We start from the raw sequence: 17722 nt of genomic DNA, 5'->3' as shown, positions 1-17722 counted from the left end.
TGCAGGGCCTGGGGGTGCGGCTACCGTGGCCGGCGTGCCCACGCCTCGCTCCGGTGGCCCTCCCCCCCGGGCCACGTTGGGGCCATGCGCTCACTGACGGTCTCTCCGCTCGGGAGCAGCAGGCCCCAGGTCTGTCCCTCCCTCGTGCCACCAGCAGATGAGCAAATCATGCATTTGGGGACAGTCGCGGGGAGGCAGCTGAGAGAGGCTCTCAGGGAGGTGCTGCTGGAGCGGAGACATGTGCGCCCGTGGGGACAGGCGTCACGGCCCCGAGGGGGGCTGGGTGCAGCCGGCCCGGGGGAGGCCAGCACGGGCCAGAGCGGGCAGCCCGAGCCTCTTGGACTGAAGCTACGGGCTTGGGTTTTATCCTCTGCGCTGGGGACACGCCGGCGGGTGGGGGGGTGAGGCGAGGCCTGGGACCCCTCCGTTCAGAGAGGGCGGGAAGCAGGTTGGGTGGGCCGGAGCGGGCACCTGGCGCCCAGCAGCACACGCGCAGCCGCCCGGCCTCCCCAGCCGCACGGCAGCCCCCGGGCCGGCCCCAAGGCCGCTGCTCCCAGCCCAGCGTCAGCGCGCGGGGCGGCCGGGACCAGGCCGGGCGGGCGAGCGGGCGGGCGAGCAGCCGTGTCCCGGGCCTGTGCGCCTGGCCCTCTCAGCACCTGTCCCCAGATTAGATTTCTCCTTTCTCATTACCACTGTAATAGGCCCTTCAGACCTCATTCCAGCCCGAGATACTATCTGACCCGTATAATTAATTAATTATAGCCCAAATATTATAGATTATTAAAAATAGCATAACTAATAGTGTAATATCTCAAGCTGTCGACTTTAATAGTCAACATTGTCTTGGCGGCGCTTATCAGCCCGGGACACCCGGTGAGAATATTGATTCCGGGTAATTTTAGCCGTCACCCGCGGTCCTGACGGCGGACTGTCAGGTCCTCGCCCAAGCCGGGGCTCATTTGAAATCGTTAAACCGCCGCGTGGCTCACAGTGGGTCTTAATGTTTCCTTTTCTCTCCCTTCAATATGTTTCGGCAACAGAAAAGGGATAAATAGAGACGGGGAAGGGGTGAGCGGGGGCCCTCTCAAGGCCTGGGGGCGGCGGGCTGGTCTGGCTCCGGCCCTGGGGCCCCCGGGGCGGCCCCCCGCCCCCGCCGCCCGCAGGCTGCCTTCCCGGGGGCGCCCCGGCGGAGCTGTGGGGGGGGCTCGGCGTCTCGCACGGACAAGACACCCCCGGGCTGCACCCCAACGCCCCGAAACCCACCCGCGGGCTCCACACCCAGGCCGCCCGGGCGGAGAGTCAGCACCAGCCACGCCCGCGAATAGGCCCAGACACGCCGCCCCGCAGGCACGCAGACACACTCACGCGAACACGCGCGTGGACACAGACACACACGGGGGCCTGCGCGGCCAGGGGTCTGCGGCGCCGCGCACAGAGGCGTGGACACCCCGCCCCACACGCACACGGGCGTCCGCACACCCTCGCGCGGCTGTGGGGGCCCTGCACGTGTCCTCCCCGCCCCCGCGCCCACTCCCCGGCTTCTCCAGGGACTTTGGTGCCAGGCGGGGATCACAGTGCACCCGCCCACGGGGGTCACGTCGCGAAAGGGGGTGTTGTGGTTCTACCCTGAGAGGAGGAAGCGCGAAGCCACGAGCCCCTCCCCCACCCCGGGCCCGCGGTTCCCGATCCCCAGGGGCCAACGGGAGGCCGGGCAGCGGCGCGCCCCGGACTCGCCCCTCTGGGCCCCCCCCCCCGGAGCTCCGCTCGACCTTCTAATTATGATTCATGCGCGCGATAATAATAATTTAATAATCAGGGAGCGGCGGGAGAGGCATTAACCTCAATTAAGCTCATTACGCGGCGTGACCCGGCCCCCCACGCGCCCGGCGGCCGGGCGAGCAGCGCAGCTCCGCTCATTGGGCGCTGCTGTGCTGGCTCGCGGCCCTCCCCGCCCCCTCGGGGCTCCCGTCCCTCGTCCCCACGCCCCACCCCTGCACCCACTCCCCCCCGGAGCCCACCCAGCCCCTTCGAACCCCTGACCTTCCCCAACGTCCACACCTCCGCCTGGTTTCCCCCCACCGGGCTCAGGTTGCCGCCCCCCCGCCCCGCCCCGCTCTCCCTGGGGGCGCGCACCTGCCCTACCCCTAGGCGCACCCGCCCCGCAGAGAACCCTGTCAGACAGGTGCCCCCGAGACCCGCAGGGTGAACGGCGAGCGGAGGAAGAGGAGGAGGAGGAGGAGGAGGAGGAGGAGGAGGAGGAGGAGGAGGAGGAGGGGCCCCGCCTCGGTGGGGGTGGGGCGCACGCACGGGCCCCGAGCCTTGGCGACGGAGCGGACAAGCACCCAGAACAAGGCCTGCGACCGCGCGAGGGCGGGCGGGCAGCGGCCTCGGTTTACTCGCCCGGGGGCGGTGACTCCCGCGCCGCCCCGCGTGCTGGCCGGGGAGCCTCTGGAGCCGGCGAGCCCAGGGCAGCCCGACGTGAGGGTCGCGCAGCGCCCTCGGCCCCACCCCCGCTGCGCCAGCTGTTGGTTCTGGGTTTAAGTTTAAAGGGTGTAAACCGCTGGCCTGCGCCGGGCCCAGCGCTCTGCGCTTTTCCTCTCTGATCCGCGCCGCTTGCAAACGGGGGGATTCAAACCCGGGCAGCGAAAGCCTCGTCCCAACCCCGTCCTGGCCTGGCCGTGGTCCGGGCTGGCCTCTGGCCTGGGGCGCGGCTGCAGCGGCCCGCGGCCCTCGTCCTCCGCCGGGGAACCCGGAGCGCGGGGAACGGAGCCGGGGACCGGCAGGGCGTGTTGGGCGGGGAGGACGGGGGGATTTGGGTCTCTGACCGCGGTGCCGAAAGCGGGCGGTGCGCTCCGCGGGGCCGGCGCTGTCCGCGGTGCTGAAGGCGCCCGGGCCGGGACGCCCCGGGCGGGCCTCGCGTTCCCAGAGCGGCCGGGCTCCGCGGCCGTCGGCAGCCCGTGTTCCCTCCGCAGCCTGGGGTTCTAAGTGTGGGGCGCCCTTTCTCAGGGGCCAAGGGGGCCGCAGGGGAGGTGTCCCTTCGAGAAGATGAACGAAGAAGCCAAGAAACAGAAAAGGTCATTTTGCAAACTCTGGGTGAGCAGCGGGGGCGGGGAGGAGAGAGGTGGGCGCCCGGGAGCCTTCGGTCCCCGGTCTCCACCCACCTCTTGCCCACAGGTGCGCCGGACGGTGGCCCATCCCCAGGGGGCCGAGGTCCGCAGCGCGCCCCAGGAGGGCCAGGGCCGGGGCGCTGGCTTTCGGGTCTGGAAGGCGGCCCCGCACCTTTCCCAGCGCTGTTGGGGGGCGGGCGGGGGAGCCGGGCCGCCTTGGTGCGGCATGGCTCGCGTGAAGCTAAGAGCATGCAAAGGGGTGGGTGTTTACCCGTGCGCCCCTGGAGACCCCTGACCTCTGCTGCCCTCCCAACCTGTCCAATAAATCTCTCCAGGTGCAAGAGGAGAAGGGAGACCCCCACGCCCACAGGAGTCTTAGAGGCCACATGGAATCCGACCCCCACAACTGACAGATGCAAAACTGAGGGGTTCGTAAACACAGGATGAGTCGGTGGTGGGTGGGGAGGGGCCCCCTGCTCTCGTCTCCCCAAACGGCCGAAGCGCCGAGGCCGAAGCCGGGGAGGGACACAGGCCGTGCACCGAGGGCGGCTGTGCGGGCGCCCCCGCCTCCGCCTCGGCTCAGTCCTCAGCCTCTCTCCCGGCTCCCCTCGCGAGGCCCGCTACCACCCGGCTGCCCCCAGGCTCCTGCCCTGTCCCGTGCTGGCTCCTGAGCCCACCCCCTCCCAGCCCGCCCACCACCTCCCCTCGTCCTCACGGAGGGGCAGGGGGTGCCGCTTGTCCCTGGGCGGGAGGGCAGAGACCCACCGTCCCGGGCACGGATGTCACCTGGCAGGCCCACCTGGGGCCCTGCAGGGACGCTGGTGGCTGGGCCATAACCCGAAACGGCAGATGGGCAAGGACGGCACAAACGAGCGGCTAATTGGCAATCAATTGTGATTAGGGGTGAAAGGATGTCTTCCTGGCCCCAGACCCTGCGGCTGGAGTTTGGGGAGGGAGGGGCTCTCTCAGGGTGCGGCGGGGGGGCGTGATCTGCTCCTTAGAGATGGGGGGCTGCAGGCAGGGGCGGGTGCGGTGATCTCCCGGAGCCCGTGCGCACGTGCCACCCCTTTCCCCTGCGAAGGGGGCCGAGGTCCCCTCCGTAGCTCTGGGGTCCACCTCACACCTCCCCGCCCGCTGGGACAAAGCTGCAGGGCGGGGGGAGGGGGAGGGGGCGGAGGAGGGGCATCGAGGCACCTCCAAACTCCAGGCAGACGCAGCGCTTCCCGAGCAAGCGAGCGGCACTCAGGCCTGCGGCCTCGTGCGCGGCCGGGGAGAAGACCATGTGGCCGTGCGTTAGGGTTTGTCATTTCCTAGTGCTCATTATCACATGCATATGCTGTGTCCCGTTTCCTATGTTCCAGTGACACCCGCCATACATGACACCACATCAGCATCATACAAAACATCGCTTCACCTGTGTTCGTTTGGGGTCAATGAAAGCGGTGCCGGGAGGGCTGGCCTGCCTTCCTCACCCGCGGGCAACCAGTGCCGGCGCAAGCGCGGCGGGCGGGGGCGCTGCGGCTCCGCGGCACAGCGTCCCCCCACTCCCCCCCCCCCCGCCCCGCGCCCGTCCCCGCCCCGCCCCCCATGGCGCGGATGGCCGCTCGGCCTGGAGTTTGAGGGCGCATCCGAGGGCATGTGCTGCCGGGTCACACGGAGGCTGCCCAGGGCCGGGTCAGGGGTCTGCACTGGGGCCTGCCCCCCAGGGCGGGGAGCCGAGGGGCAGCTCAGGGGCGGGCGGGCGGGCGGGGCAGGGGGCGAGTGCGCCTGTGGCCACGCACCCCGCCTGGCGCGCCTGGGTGATCCTGAATGAACGTGTGCTTGTGTGTGGCGTGCGCTGGTGAATGAGTGTGTGTGTGTGTGAATGGTGAGCACATCTCTATTCAAACCTGGCTGGGGGAGGGGTGAAGGGAGCCCAGGAGCCCCTCCAGGAAGGTGGGGGCGGGAAGGAGATAATTACCTCCCGAGATGAGAGATTATCCACCCTCCTTCCCCCAGAGCTGATTTATAATTTAAAGATAAAGAATAATCAAGTCCTGGCGAGGAAGGACACAGTGTTGTGGGTCTGATTAGAATCTCGGGATGGACCAGCGCGCGGGGGAGGGGCCGGGCTGGGGGAGGGGCCGCCTGGCCTCCCCCCGAGTCCCAGCCTCCCTGAGGCTCAGCATGTCCGAGCGCGGCCCAAATTACAGCCCATCGGCCCCCCATTATTTCTCCCAACTTTTAATTTCTGCTTCCAAAGGATCATTGCCCGCGGTAATTGCAAAGGACCCGTCCTTGTGCGCAGAGCGGGCTCCGGGGACCGCAATGTGAGGCGGCGCGCACACCGCCGGGCGCACGCCCGCGCACATCGCAGCCGTCACACACAACCGCACACGCTCCGGACGCTCGTGCGCGGCTCCCACCTGGGTCCCCCGGCGGCCGGTGGGCTCAGGGGGCCGAGCCGTGGGGCGGGGGCGGGGGCCCGCAGAGGAGCCGCGGTCCCCCGAGGGCGCGGGCGCAGCGCGGGCGGCGAGGGTCGCGCTACTGTAGAGACGCACGCGCAAATAAGAACCCGGGCGCGGGGACGGGGCTTAGCCGTCATGTGTCCCCTCGCTTGAAGGGCACAGATCTTTGTGCAGGTCTCCTGCCGCGCGTCCGATTCTTCCGTCCCCATTTTGGGGGCGGGGCGGGGGCGGGAGGGCTGCCCAGCATTCCTCATTTTAGATGCCGCTTCTGAAGAGAGACCCTGGGGGTCGTCGGCCCCGCCCCCGCAGAGATACCAGGCCGGGCCCTAATTTGACGACGCGAAGGGGGCGGGCGGGCGGAGGAGGCGGAGGGCACAGTCTCTGGGCATCGGAGACCCCGAGGCAGGAGAGGAGACCCCGAGCGCAGCGACCGAGAGAGGCGGACCGAGCTCCTACGGAACAAGTGGGCGGGGGCTGAAGACGCGGCGAGGACCCCAGGAGCAGGCCCGCTGGGACCCCCCTCCCCGCCCCAGCCGCCGAGGGGCGCCGGAGCCGCGGGAGCCCACAGAGCGCGGGGGCCCCGCGCGCCGGGATGTCCCGGGCAACTCGGAGCGCTCGCCCGACCGCTCGCCCCGGGGCCTCCGCAGCCCTTTCGCCGCCGATTGATCCCGCAATTATTTAAAAGCCAGGCTGTCTCCTCCCCCTGAGCCCAGGAGGCGGGAGCACCGTTTCCGGACGAGCGGAGGCGCAGCGACACGCCGCTGACCGCGACCGCCGCGCGCGGACCGCACTCCTGCTCCGGGCCGCGCATCTGTCTGTCGGGCCGGGATTCCGTCCGTGTGTCCCGCGGGAGGCCCGCCTCCTCCGCTCGGGACCGTTCGCAGCCAATTAGGCGCGCGCGCTAACGAGGGCGGCGGAGCCCCACGGCCGCCTGCGGGCGCACGTGTGTGCGGCGTGTGGGCGCGTAGGCGCCACCGGCGGTGCCGCCATAAATGCGCGGACCGGGCGCGGCGGGCGCCTGAGGCGGCGGCGGCAGCGCCGGGCAGCACCGGCCGAGCGCGGGGCGCGGGGCGGAGACCTAGCTGAGCCGCGGCCGCCTGCGCGAGACCGTGCGGCCGCGCACGGGCCGCCGGGGATGGGAGCCCAGTAGCTGGCGGGTCCCGAGCGGCGGGATTGGCGGGAGGCCGGCATGAGCGCGAGCGGCCCGGCGGCTCCCGGGGACGGCCCCGCTCTGCCGCCGCCGCCGCCGCCGGCACCCGGCCCGGGGCCCGCACCGCCTGCACCCGCCGCCGCCGCCCGGGACGCCATGGACGGGCGCGCCGAGCTGCCTGCCTTTCCCCGGGCCGCAGCCCCGCCGCTGGCTGCCAGTGACACGGTGCCCGCGGCGCCCGAGGGAGCTGGGGCGGCCCGCCCTGCCCCGCCGCCGCGCCCCACCTCCTTCTCGGTGCTGGACATCCTGGACCCCAACAAGTTCAACAGCAGAAGACGCCGCTGTGTGCTGCTGGGCCCCGTGGCGCCGGCCGCGTGCGCCCCGGCCCCGTGCGCCCCGGTCCCCACCGCCCCGGGGCGCCCGCCGCGCGCAGAGGAGCTGGAGCGCCGCGCCCTCGCCGCCGCGGGAGGAGTGGGAGCCGCCACCGGAGCTGAGCCAGCGCGTGAGTAGGACGCCGCTGGCTCCGGGTCGCGGGGGCGGGGGACGGGTGGTGCCACGCCGTTGCGCTCCGGGACCCCGTCTGCGAGCCCGGCGGGCCGGGGCCAAAGCTCGGTGTGAAGTTCGTAGAGTGCGGGGCCCGCACCAGCCGGCCCTCAGCCTCCGTCCGACCCGGACTCCGGGGCCCGCGCCCAGCCGCGCCTCCCGGGGGGTTCTGCCGGGCCGCGCCCGACTCTGCGGAGCCGCAAGGCCGGCCCGGGTTTGGCCACCGCGCACCTCCTGCTTTGGAGAGGAGCCCGGGTTGGTGGAGGCAGGACGTGCTCCGCGGCTGGCCCGTGACCTCCCTACCCCGACGCGGCCGCCTGAGGCCTCCTTCCCTCCTTTTTTTTTTTTTTTTTAAACAAATCAGACTAATTGTGACAAAACGCTGGTTATCTCTGGAAAAACAATTAAATCCCTTCGATTACAGTTAAGGGGAAATGTGCTTAGCGGCGGAAAGCGGCCGGTAATGGGGCGGCCCGCGCCCCGGCCCGGTCGATATCCCATTACGGCAGCGTGCATATCTCTTTCAAGCACCTTGCAAAGTCTCCCCCCTGAACATCTAAATTATAGGGTCAAAATTCGGATAATTACTCGATTAAAACCTATTACACTTATTAGGGGCTGCTATTGATCGAGAACTGCATTCGACCGGCTCCTGATTGCTTTTGGTGCCCCCTCCCCAGGCCCTTCCTCCTTCCAACTTCCTGCCCCTCAGCTCGCAGGGACCAGAGCTCGGGGAGGGTCTGGGGCTGGGGCTGGGGACACCTGCACTGGGCTCCTCCAGGTGGGGCTGAGGGGGGGGAGCGGCCAGCCCAATGGGAGGAGACCCTCCTTGCCTTCCACCTGGCTGAGGTTCGGGGAGGCGTCACCCGGAGCCCCCATGCACGTGGGGAGGCCATCCGCGGAGGAGGCCAGTCCCCAGCTGGTTCAGAGAGGGAGCTGGGTCCAGCCCCTCCCCCTCAGCCCACCTCTGGACCTGCCAGGCTGGATGCAGAGGTGCCCTCAGGGTCCCCGCTCCCACTACCAGGTGCAGGAGTGGCCAGGGCACCTGCTTGGCCGCGTTCATAGCCTCTGCGGCTGCCCTGGAGGCATCGGCCAGGGCGGAATTTGTGGTTTATTCCCCGGTTTCTGGGTGCCAGCCGACCCCACAGCAGGACCCGGGTGCCTGGCCGAGCGGCACCATGGAGGGCGCCCGCCCTGGCTTCTCTCCTAGTTGTCCGGCCCCCGGGGGTGGGGGCTGCTCAGGCCACCCCAGGCCCTGCCCAGGACAGGCACAATCTTCCAAATTTCCGAGACTCAAAATGCAGCCGCCGAGGGGCCTCTGCGTGGAGGATCCCGCTGCCGCTGGACTCAGCCTCTGGGGACGCCCCAGCCCGCAGTCCTGAGGGAGAGCCTCCCGCTCCCACGCCGGGCCCAGGCCGGGAGTCAGCCGAGGAGCCCAGGGCGGCTGAGTCGAGGGCTGCAGGCTTGAGGTAGACGTGGGGCCTGGGCAGGCGGTTTTGGTCCCCAGACGGCCCCGCCCGGCGGCTGGTTCCAACCCGCTCCCGGCCGCTGACTGCGCGGCTCTCATTGCCGGGTGATTCCCCGTGCCCTGCGTAATTGGAGGGTGATACAGGCTGAAATAAATTAAATGGCCCTTAACTAGTTTGTACATTATACAAAATGAGTTTAATTAAGTTTGTATCTGCCCGGCGGTTCAATCCGAGCTTTGGCTCCCCCGAAAACTCCGCGGGTCCTGCTCAGGCAAAGGCACGGGGCCGGGGCGTGGCGGGAGCGCCGGCGGGTGAGGGCAGAGCGGAGGCCGAGGGAAAAGGGAAGGAGGCGAACCGGCGGAGAGGAGCAACGAAACAGGAAGAGAGAGTCGCTGCGGGGCCCGCGCGAACGGCCGCGGGGGCGGGGGAGCGGGGAAGGGGCGCGCCAGTCTCACTGTCCTGTCCTCCCGTCCCGCCCTCCGCCCGCAGACGCCGGCGACCCCTACCAGGCGGACGAGGCCGAGGCCAACGGCTACAGCAGCGGCGGCCGCAGCCCGAGCGCGGACAGCGGGGACGAGGCGCCCGACGACGAGGATCAGGCGCCCGAGGCGGGGCCGGCGCGCGGCGCGGAAGAGGCGCGAGGAGGCGGGGGCGGCCTCGCGGCCCGCGGGTCGGGCTGCCCGGGCGCGGCCGAGGCCGAGGAGGCGTCCGGCACCGTCGATGAGGCCGTGGCGCCCGGTCCCCGAGGGAACTCACCCGGAGCCCCGGGTCCGCCGGGGGCCTCAGCGGGGGCGCCGGCGCCGGGGGGCGCGGGGACGACCCCGCAGGGCGCAGCGGGGTCCACCAAGCCCAAGCGCAAGCGCACGGGCTCCGACTCCAAGTCCGGGAAGCCGCGGCGCGCGCGCACCGCCTTCACCTACGAGCAGCTCGTGGCGCTGGAGAACAAGTTCAAGGCGACGCGCTACCTGTCGGTGTGCGAGCGCCTCAACCTGGCGCTGTCGCTGAGCCTCACGGAGACGCAGGTGAAGATCTGGTTCCAGAACCGCCGCACCAAGTGGAAGAAGCAGAACCCGGGCGCCGACACGAGCGCCCCGACCGGCGGGGGGGCGGGGCCGGGGCCGGGCGCGGGGCCGGGCGCGGGGCTGCCCGGCGGCCTCAGCCCGCTCAGCCCGTCGCCGCCCATGGGCGCGCCGCTCGCCATGCACGGCCCGGCGGGGTACCCGGCGCACGGCCCCGGGGGCCTGGTGTGCGCCGCGCAGCTGCCCTTCCTGTCGAGCCCGGCTGTGCTGTCGCCCTTCGTGCTGGGCTCGCAGACCTACGGCGCGCCCGCCTTCTACGCGCCGCACCTCTGAGCCGGCGGCCGCCCTGCGGCGAGGCTCCGTCGCTGACTCTGTATAGCCGGTTGCCACGGAAGAGTTTTAAATTTATAAATGACTGTTCGTGTCGGGCCGCCCCGCTTGGAAGCACTTTGCCGAACTTAATCAATAAACCGCAGGAGGCCGCGCCCGCGTCCCTCAGGCTCCCGCGCCGCCCGTGCCCCGTCCTCCTCACTGCTCGTCCTTGGGGTCTTCGGGGCAGCCGAGGCGCCCGCGGAGCGTTCGATCGGGCGTGGGGCTCGAGCCCGAGATTCCCCGCGGGCGGGCGTTCCGCAGCCAAACCCCCGCCCCTCCCTGCGCGTTCGCGAAGGGCGTGGAGGTTCACCGGCTGGGCGAGCTCAGGGTGCTGTCCAATACCCACCCCCTCCCCGCCCCCAGCGCCAGAGCCCCAGGGAGCCCCTGTCCCCTGCTGTGCAGCCTCAGGTAACCCTTGGTCAGACACGATGCCCAGCGGGACTGAGCGGCGCAGGGTCCCAGCGCTGTCCCCTCGTGTCCTGAGCACCGGGCCAGCCGGGGCGGCTTGGAGGGGCACAGCCCCCCAGCCAGACCCAAGTCCGCCCGTAGGAGCCCGGTGCGCCAGCCGGCGGCGTCTCCCCGAAGGACCTGAGGGGTGTCGGCGACGCGAGCGTCTGTGTCGACGGGCACCCACCGCAGCCACGTCCCGGGGGCTCGGGCGGTCCCAGCGGCGCGTGCGCCTGCCCTGGCCTTGTGGCCGTGGTCGCGCCCGCAGAGGGACAACCGCGCTGGGCCTGTGAGTCCTCCCAGCACCGCCACCACGGCGGGCGGGGGTCCTGGCTGGGGAGCAAGGTGACCCTGTGGGAGCGGAGGCAGCCACCCCGCCCCCGACGGGCGTGGCAGAGCACGGCACCTCGTCTTCTCCTTCGCCGGTGCTCCCCCATCCTGGCGAGGGGAGCCCCGGCCGCGGGGCAGGGCCAGAGGCAGCTGGGAGCGCCCTGCCCTAGCGCGGCCGCCCCACCCCCAGGGCCACCGGAGCCGGCAGCCTGCCCTTCGCAGGCCGCCCCGCCCCGCCCCCGCGCCAGGCGCGCCTCTGGCCTCCGGGTCCGCAGCGCTGGGGGCTGGAGGGGCCGTTGGCCTGGAGGCTGGGCTCGCCCAGCTTCCCAGAGCCCGACCGAGGGTAACAGGACAGGGCGCAGACCCGCCAGGGCACCGCTGGCCTCACGCTGAGGCTGGGCTTCCGGGGTGGAGGCAGCTGACTGAGGAGCCCCAGAGGGCTCTAGAAGTTTCCAGAAGGCTCTTGGCCTCGTATAAAATCACTGGCGTACTGTGCAGTCAGCCTGCGGGGAGCGTGAAGCAGGAAGCCACCACCCCACGTCCAGGAGCCGGGCGGCGAGGCCAGGGCGGGTGTGCCCGAGAGCACCCGGAAGGACCCCGCCTCCCCGGAGCCCCCCGCTGGGCTCCGCGGGGCTTCGACGACCACGTGGGGGCCAGCCCAGCCCCCGCGTGGTGCTCAGGTCCCAGCGTGGACATCCACCTGCCGTGCCTGCACCGACCTCCCTCGGCCCCATGACGCTCTCCACCAGGGGCTGGCAGGCGGAGAGTGTCAGGCACAGGCGCCCCCGCTCCGGCCTTCCCCCGCCGCTGCACCCGCTACGCCCTGGGGCTCTGCCAAGGCCACCCAGCACACAGCGGCCACACCTGCGGACCCTCCGGCACCAACCCTGGCTGTGGAGCGGGCGCAGGGCGGCCTGGAGGCCACGGAGCAGCCAGGGCCACAGGCCCCCACCCTGCACCCTACTCCCCCCAGGCTCCTGAAAACCTGGGGTTATCTGGGCGGGCCCTGACGTGGGAGCTGGCCCGCCAGGCTCTCTGCAGCGCAGCCGTACTTGCTGGCCTTCACGGGGACCTGTGTCAGCCCGCCAAGCCTCCCCGCATCCCCTGGGTTCCCAGCCGTGGTTATGGGCTCAGTACTTGACACTTGGGAGGAGCCAGGCCTGGGAGGCTGTGGGGCTCGCAGCAGGCAGCCCCACCCTGGGCTGTGCGGAGCACCCCTGCACCCTCCGGGGGAGCCTGGGGAGGGCCAGCGTGGCCGGCTCTCCAGCGTGCTGTCCCGCTGGGCCCCGACTCCGCGGTGCACCCCGGGGCGTGGGGGTGCAGCCTCTGGCTGCTTCCCGGGCCCCTGCCGGCCCCGCCTCTCACCCTCTAGGGCCTGGGGCTGCCCCCCACCCCCCGCCCAGTGCCTGGGGCTCCTGTGTCTGGCTCGGGCTCCCGGCTCCCAGGGAGGCAGAGTGAAGGGTGACCTGCTGGCCCTGATCCCTGTGTCCCCTCCACATGGTCCCACTTTGGTGTCAGTGTCTGGAGGGGCCCCCCAAAGCTCCCGGGGCTCATCCTGGCCTGGCAGCCACCCCACAGCCCTGAAGCTGTACCCACGCGGCTCCCACAACGGAGCCAGCAGCGCGGAGGGCAAGGCCCAGCGCCTGAGGGCCGCCCGGCTGAGGCCTCCCTGGGGCGCCGCTCAGCCCGCCCCACCCCCGCACAGCCCGCCCGCCGCCCACGGCTCACGGCGCCCCTCCAACGTGTAAGGGTCGGCTCGGGGTGCAGGAGGGACTCCAAATGATCAGAGCTAAAAGGAGGTTCTTGCCCTTTGTGCAAGCCAATTCTGGTCGATGATGGCCCTGGACAAGTACGACACCTTCACAGAGGCCTTGGGGACCCAGGTCAGACCCACAGTCCCCCACCCAACCCCTGGGCGGGGCCTCAGCCTCACAGACCCAGAGGGAGGACACGGCGCCAGCCATCACATCCCCATTCCAGGCAGCCTGCAGGAAGGGGAAGAGGGGCCTGCCCGTTCCCTAACAGAGCCAGCCGCTCACATGTCATTGGCAAGAGCTTGGTCACATGGCCACTCCGAGCCTGAGGCAGCTGGGAAACGTGGTTTTTAAGCTGGTGAACGGTTCCTCCCAGTGAAAAGGGCCTGGGGCCGCCGGCAGCCCTGCCCCCCTGGCAAGGAGCCCTTGCAGCTTGGCCCACTTCCCAGCCCGCCACCCAGCTTGCGCTGCCCCCGCACCCCGCTGGCAGAGCGGGGCCCTGGGCCTGCCACAGCCGTGGCCGCAGCCTCGAGGGGGCACCCGCGGGCCGGCCGCCGCCTCCCCTGCCTGTCTCCTGGCCCCCACTGGTGTCCGCACTGGCTTCTCTGCGCCCGCCCGGCCCCGCTGCCTTGCAGGCTTCCTCCTCCTCCTCCTCCTCCTCCAACTCCTCCAACTCCTAGAAGCCACGGGGACAGGGGTCACGGCCCCTCTTGCCCCCTCAGTGTGCGGCGGGGAGGGGGAGGAGGAGGGGGAGCTGAGAGCCAGGCGCCCGGCTCTTCCCCACCGGGCCCCGGGTGCCCTCGCCCACCCCGCCCCCGGCAGCCCTGGCCACCGTGCCGTGCCGGGCGCCCCCCCCACCTCCCCGTCCCTCTGCCACCACCTGCCCCATTCTGTCACTTGTCACGTGCCCCTGCTCCTGGTCAGCTGGCCTGAGCTGTCACATCCAACATCCCAGGGTGGCGCCCAGGCCCAGTGCAGAGTCCCCAGGCCTCTGTCCTGGGTCACCTGAGTCATGTGCCACCAGGAAGTGTCACTCAGCGCAGAGAAAGCTGGGGGGAGAGGAGAGGCCTCCGAGGGGCCCCCACAGGCGGGCAGCCACTCTGCATGCCGTGTCCTGCCCCCCACAGGCCCGTGCGTCCGCGCACCCCCACACCAGCGCCGGCCGCTGGAGACGAGGACGGGCTGAACCCCGGGGCAGGGGGTGGGGGGAGGAGGCCGCCGCCTGGCCCTCGCCCGGCTCCCCCCGGCCCTCCCCGTGAGGGGCGCCCCTCTCCGGCCGGCGGGCTCACGCCTCTCGCACCAAACTCATCTACTGGCCAGGCCGTCTCAGGCCCCCGCCCGCCCTCCCTGACTCCCGGGGACCCGGACCCCGTGGTGACATGAGCACAGGTGGAAAGGGGGCCCGAGAGTGGGGTGCCCGCCCCCGGGCCCCTCGCGCCCCTCCCCCGACACCCTGGACTCAGTGTGGTGGAACCTGCGCCCAACCTGCTCCTGGGGCCGGGGACCCACGGGCTTCTTTTAATAAACACTCGCGGAGACTCATGAAAGATGCAATACAATGGACACCAGACACGAATTATTCCTGAATTAGGCTTTATATAAACATTCCTTTTCCATCTCGCTGGTTTTCTAACTTTACCTCTAGATGGACAGGAATGTAAGACATCGCTGACATAAAAACATATTACAAAGCTACAGTAATTAAAACGGTATAACATATAAATAGGCAGAGAGTTGATGGCACAGAACAAGAGGTTCCAACAAGGAATGCTGCACAGGAGGCTTTGCCCTACGGTCAGGGTGGTGTTTCGAATCTGCCAAAACGTGAATTCATTAGCAAACGGTGGGGCCAAGCCATTTGAGGTAAGGAACTGGATTTTCTAGGGAAGTTTATAGTAAAATAAGTGAGACGTAGGTCAGTGATTTAAATGTGAAGATGAAACCTGTAAAAGTAGAGAATATGGAAAATTTTTAACATAATCTTTGGGGAAGAAATACAAGCCTCAGAAGGAATGAGAGACTGATTAATTTCTTAGAAAGTTCACACAGCAAAAAACAACATAAGGAAAATCAGAAGACAAAATGAAGAAATATTTTCAAGGCACCATGTAGAGCTAGTGTTTTGATTTTTTCTTTTTTTAAGGTTTTTAAAATTTATTTTTAGAGAGGGGAAGGGAGGAAGAGAGAGAAACATCCCTGCGTGGTTGCCTCTGGCGCGCCCCCCACGGCGGGCCTGGCCCACAGCCCAGGCCTGGGCCCCGACTGGGATTCGAATTGGTAGCCCTTGGTTCTCAGGCCGGTGCTGAGTCCACTGAGCCACGCCAGCCAGGCCTAGAGCTAGTTTTCTTAATAATAAAGAGCTCCTACAATTTAATAAGATAAACAAATAAACCAGTAGAAAATAAGCACAGGAAAAGGAAAACAAGGAAAACAATTTCACTTTAAGTATCAATTAAACAATGAGATTGCACTTTTCCACGTCACTTGGCAAAGATCAAACGCCGCGAACACCCCGGCGGGGGAGCCGGCCGACAGCACTTCTGAGGGCGACGCCGCAGCTCCCGCCAGAGGCCCGCTAGACGCCTGGACTCCGCCACTCCCGGAGCCCCCAGGGAGACGCCCCAGCGGGCGGGGACGTGTGGACTCGCGCCCGGACACCTGCTGCAGGGCTGCCGGGGACCGGGGCTGTGGCAGCGCCTCCTGCCCGACACCGAGCCCTTCCCTCCCACGACGGGGCACCGCCCACGGGACAGAGGGAACATCGTGCGGCTGCGCGCGCGGCTCCCCCAGGGGTGAAGGGTGGGCCTCAGAAGCCCCTCTCCTGACGCCACAGCAAACCGGACGGAGGCGACTTCTTCAAAGCTCCGGGAGTTACCCTGAGATTCGTCGCAGCCTCAGAAGAGTTTATCCAAGAAGGGCCACCCGCGCAGCAGGCGCGCGCCCCGCAGCCGCCTGCAGAACCGCAGCTCAGGGCCCCCGGCGGGGGGCGGGTCAGGCGGGGAACCCCGAGAGCCTTGTTCTCAGAGAACTGCCACTACGTGGCCTGTCTGGCTGCTGCTGGCAAAATCCCACTCACGAGGCTCATCTCTACTTGGCTCGACACGGCTGGCCGGGCGCCGTTTGCTGGAGGCAGCGCACTCGTGGTCTGACGGTGCGGCTGCCAGGCGGCGGAGCCAGCGGGGGCCCAGGAGAGGGGCCGAGCGTCTCAGGAGCCCTGGGGAGTTCCGAGGCTCTCGGCCCCGGCTGCCCTGCAGGCCCTGCACACGCTGGAGGGCAGGGTTGGGTGGAGGTGGCACAACACTGCGAGACTTGCGGGGCCAGAGCCTTTAAGGGTACGTCTGGTCATCGTTAACTGGTCACCGAGGGGACCCAGCAGACCTCAGGGGTGGGCGTCGCAAAGGACCCAGGTTTGCAGAATTCACCCAGACACTCGGCAGGGGAAACCTGAACCCGGGCGGCCACGCTGCGCGATGCACCACAAAGCAGGGGCGTGCGGCCCCCGCAGAGGCGGCCGTGGCTGGGCCGGCTGTGGGCCTTGCGCAGCGGAGAGCTGACCTCGGCTACTATAAACGTGCCCCAAGAACTGAAGGAAACCACGTCTAAAGGGTTAAAGTAGGAGAATGACGCTTCACCCAATAGCGAAAATCAGTAAAAAGACACATTGCAGAAAGGAGCCGAGCAGAAATTCTGCAGCCGAGACATACAAGAACCGACGTGAAAATTCACTGAGGGTTCGTAAGATGTTAGACCTCGACAACAGGTCACTAGGTCCAGCCGGAGGAGCCGAAAAAAGGACCAAGAGAGATGCACAGGGTCTCCGAGACGAGTGGACACCATCAGCCACAGCGACGCCCACACAGGGGTAAGGAAACCCCCGCACGGCACGCACAGCCCTCGACCGCGCATCAGAACCAAAAGGCCGTTGGTAAGAATTCTGTATCCAGCAGAACTGTTCTTCCAAGTGAAGGAGAAGGGAAACACGCCCAGGTAAAGCCGCACGGAGGGAACTCACTGCTGGCCGGCCTCGCCCATGAGGCACAGAAGGGGCGTCTTTCAGGCCAAAGGAAAGACTCTGGAATCAAATCCCGCCAAGAAAGGCAGAGCACAGTGAGGGGGCTGCAGAGCCGGGTGAAGGACAGGATAGATGTGTTTTTGTTGGTAAATCTTTTCCTTTCCTCTCTGACTTAAAAGACAACTGTATAAAGCAACAATCCCAAAACTACGCTCACGATCTATAAAGTCGTAGCCTGCAGACAAAGCCGACACCAAGGACCCGGAGGGAACAGGGCGCCCTCGGAGCCTGGTTTTTACGTTTTACCGAAGCTGATCTGGCAGGGATTCCAGCTGGACTGCATCACGGGTATCACGTCACACACAAGAAAAAAGTAGCAGAGGGAGAAAGAAAACCAAGATGTGCAGAAAACAAACAGGAAAACGGCAGGTAAACTGCGCCTTTTCAGCAATTACATTAGAAGCAGGCGGACTAAACACCTTGGCAGCAGAGGTTGACAGCAGACACTAAAAGCACGTTGACCGCGTGCGCTCCCTCAGAAACCCTTCGGATTCAGAGATAAAGCGAAGGGGGAAAGGATGGAAAAAGACGCCCCGTGCACAGGGCCCCAAGAACAACATGCACGTCCTACCGAAGAGGCTTTGAGACAAAAGTTGTCGCTGGAGACGCCGCGCGTGGCAAAGGCGCGCCCGCCGGGAAGGGGGTGCGTGCCACCTGCAGGCAGACCTGCCTTCCGCACCCGCCTTCGTGTGCTGTGCAAGCTGAAGGCAAGACCCCCGCTCCCCCGGGAGGCTCGCGTGCTGCCGGGGCCCGGGCTGGAGGCCGTGCACGGTGGGGCCTGACCACATGCTGCCCGCCACGGAGCCCCAGACACGCGAGGCCCAACCTGGGGGAAGCGAGGGGGTAGCACACTCACAGGTGCCCGTTGGAGACGTCACCCCTGCTTTCGGCCGCGGCCGCCGCAAGCGCGCTGAGAGGCAACGAGGAAGGAGGCGGCCTCGGTGGTCACCGGCCGCCCGCACCCACCGGGCCCCCGCGCACAGGCCGCCACGGGAGCGGCTCGCCACACAGA

General features: G+C 68.2%; 1 protein-coding gene across 1 annotated transcript; it reads left to right on the top strand.

The window, feature by feature from the left end:
* Positions 1 to 6743: 6743 nt before the first annotated feature.
* NKX1-1 (NK1 homeobox 1) lies at positions 6744 to 10068 on the top strand. The gene is made up of 2 exons (XM_054582206.1): positions 6744 to 7206; positions 9206 to 10068. The coding sequence occupies exons 1-2, from the start codon at positions 6744 to 6746 to the stop codon at positions 10066 to 10068; spliced, it is 1326 nt and encodes a 441-aa protein (XP_054438181.1).
* Positions 10069 to 17722: the final 7654 nt, after the last annotated feature.

The sequence above is a fragment of the Pteronotus mesoamericanus genome, unplaced genomic scaffold, assembly GCF_021234165.1.
Source record: "Pteronotus mesoamericanus isolate MK-2021 breed Mesoamerican mustached bat unplaced genomic scaffold, CSHL_Meso_final contig_68, whole genome shotgun sequence".
In the NCBI taxonomy this organism is placed as follows: Eukaryota; Metazoa; Chordata; class Mammalia; order Chiroptera; family Mormoopidae; genus Pteronotus; species Pteronotus mesoamericanus.
This window is presented reverse-complemented; position numbering and strand designations above follow the sequence as displayed.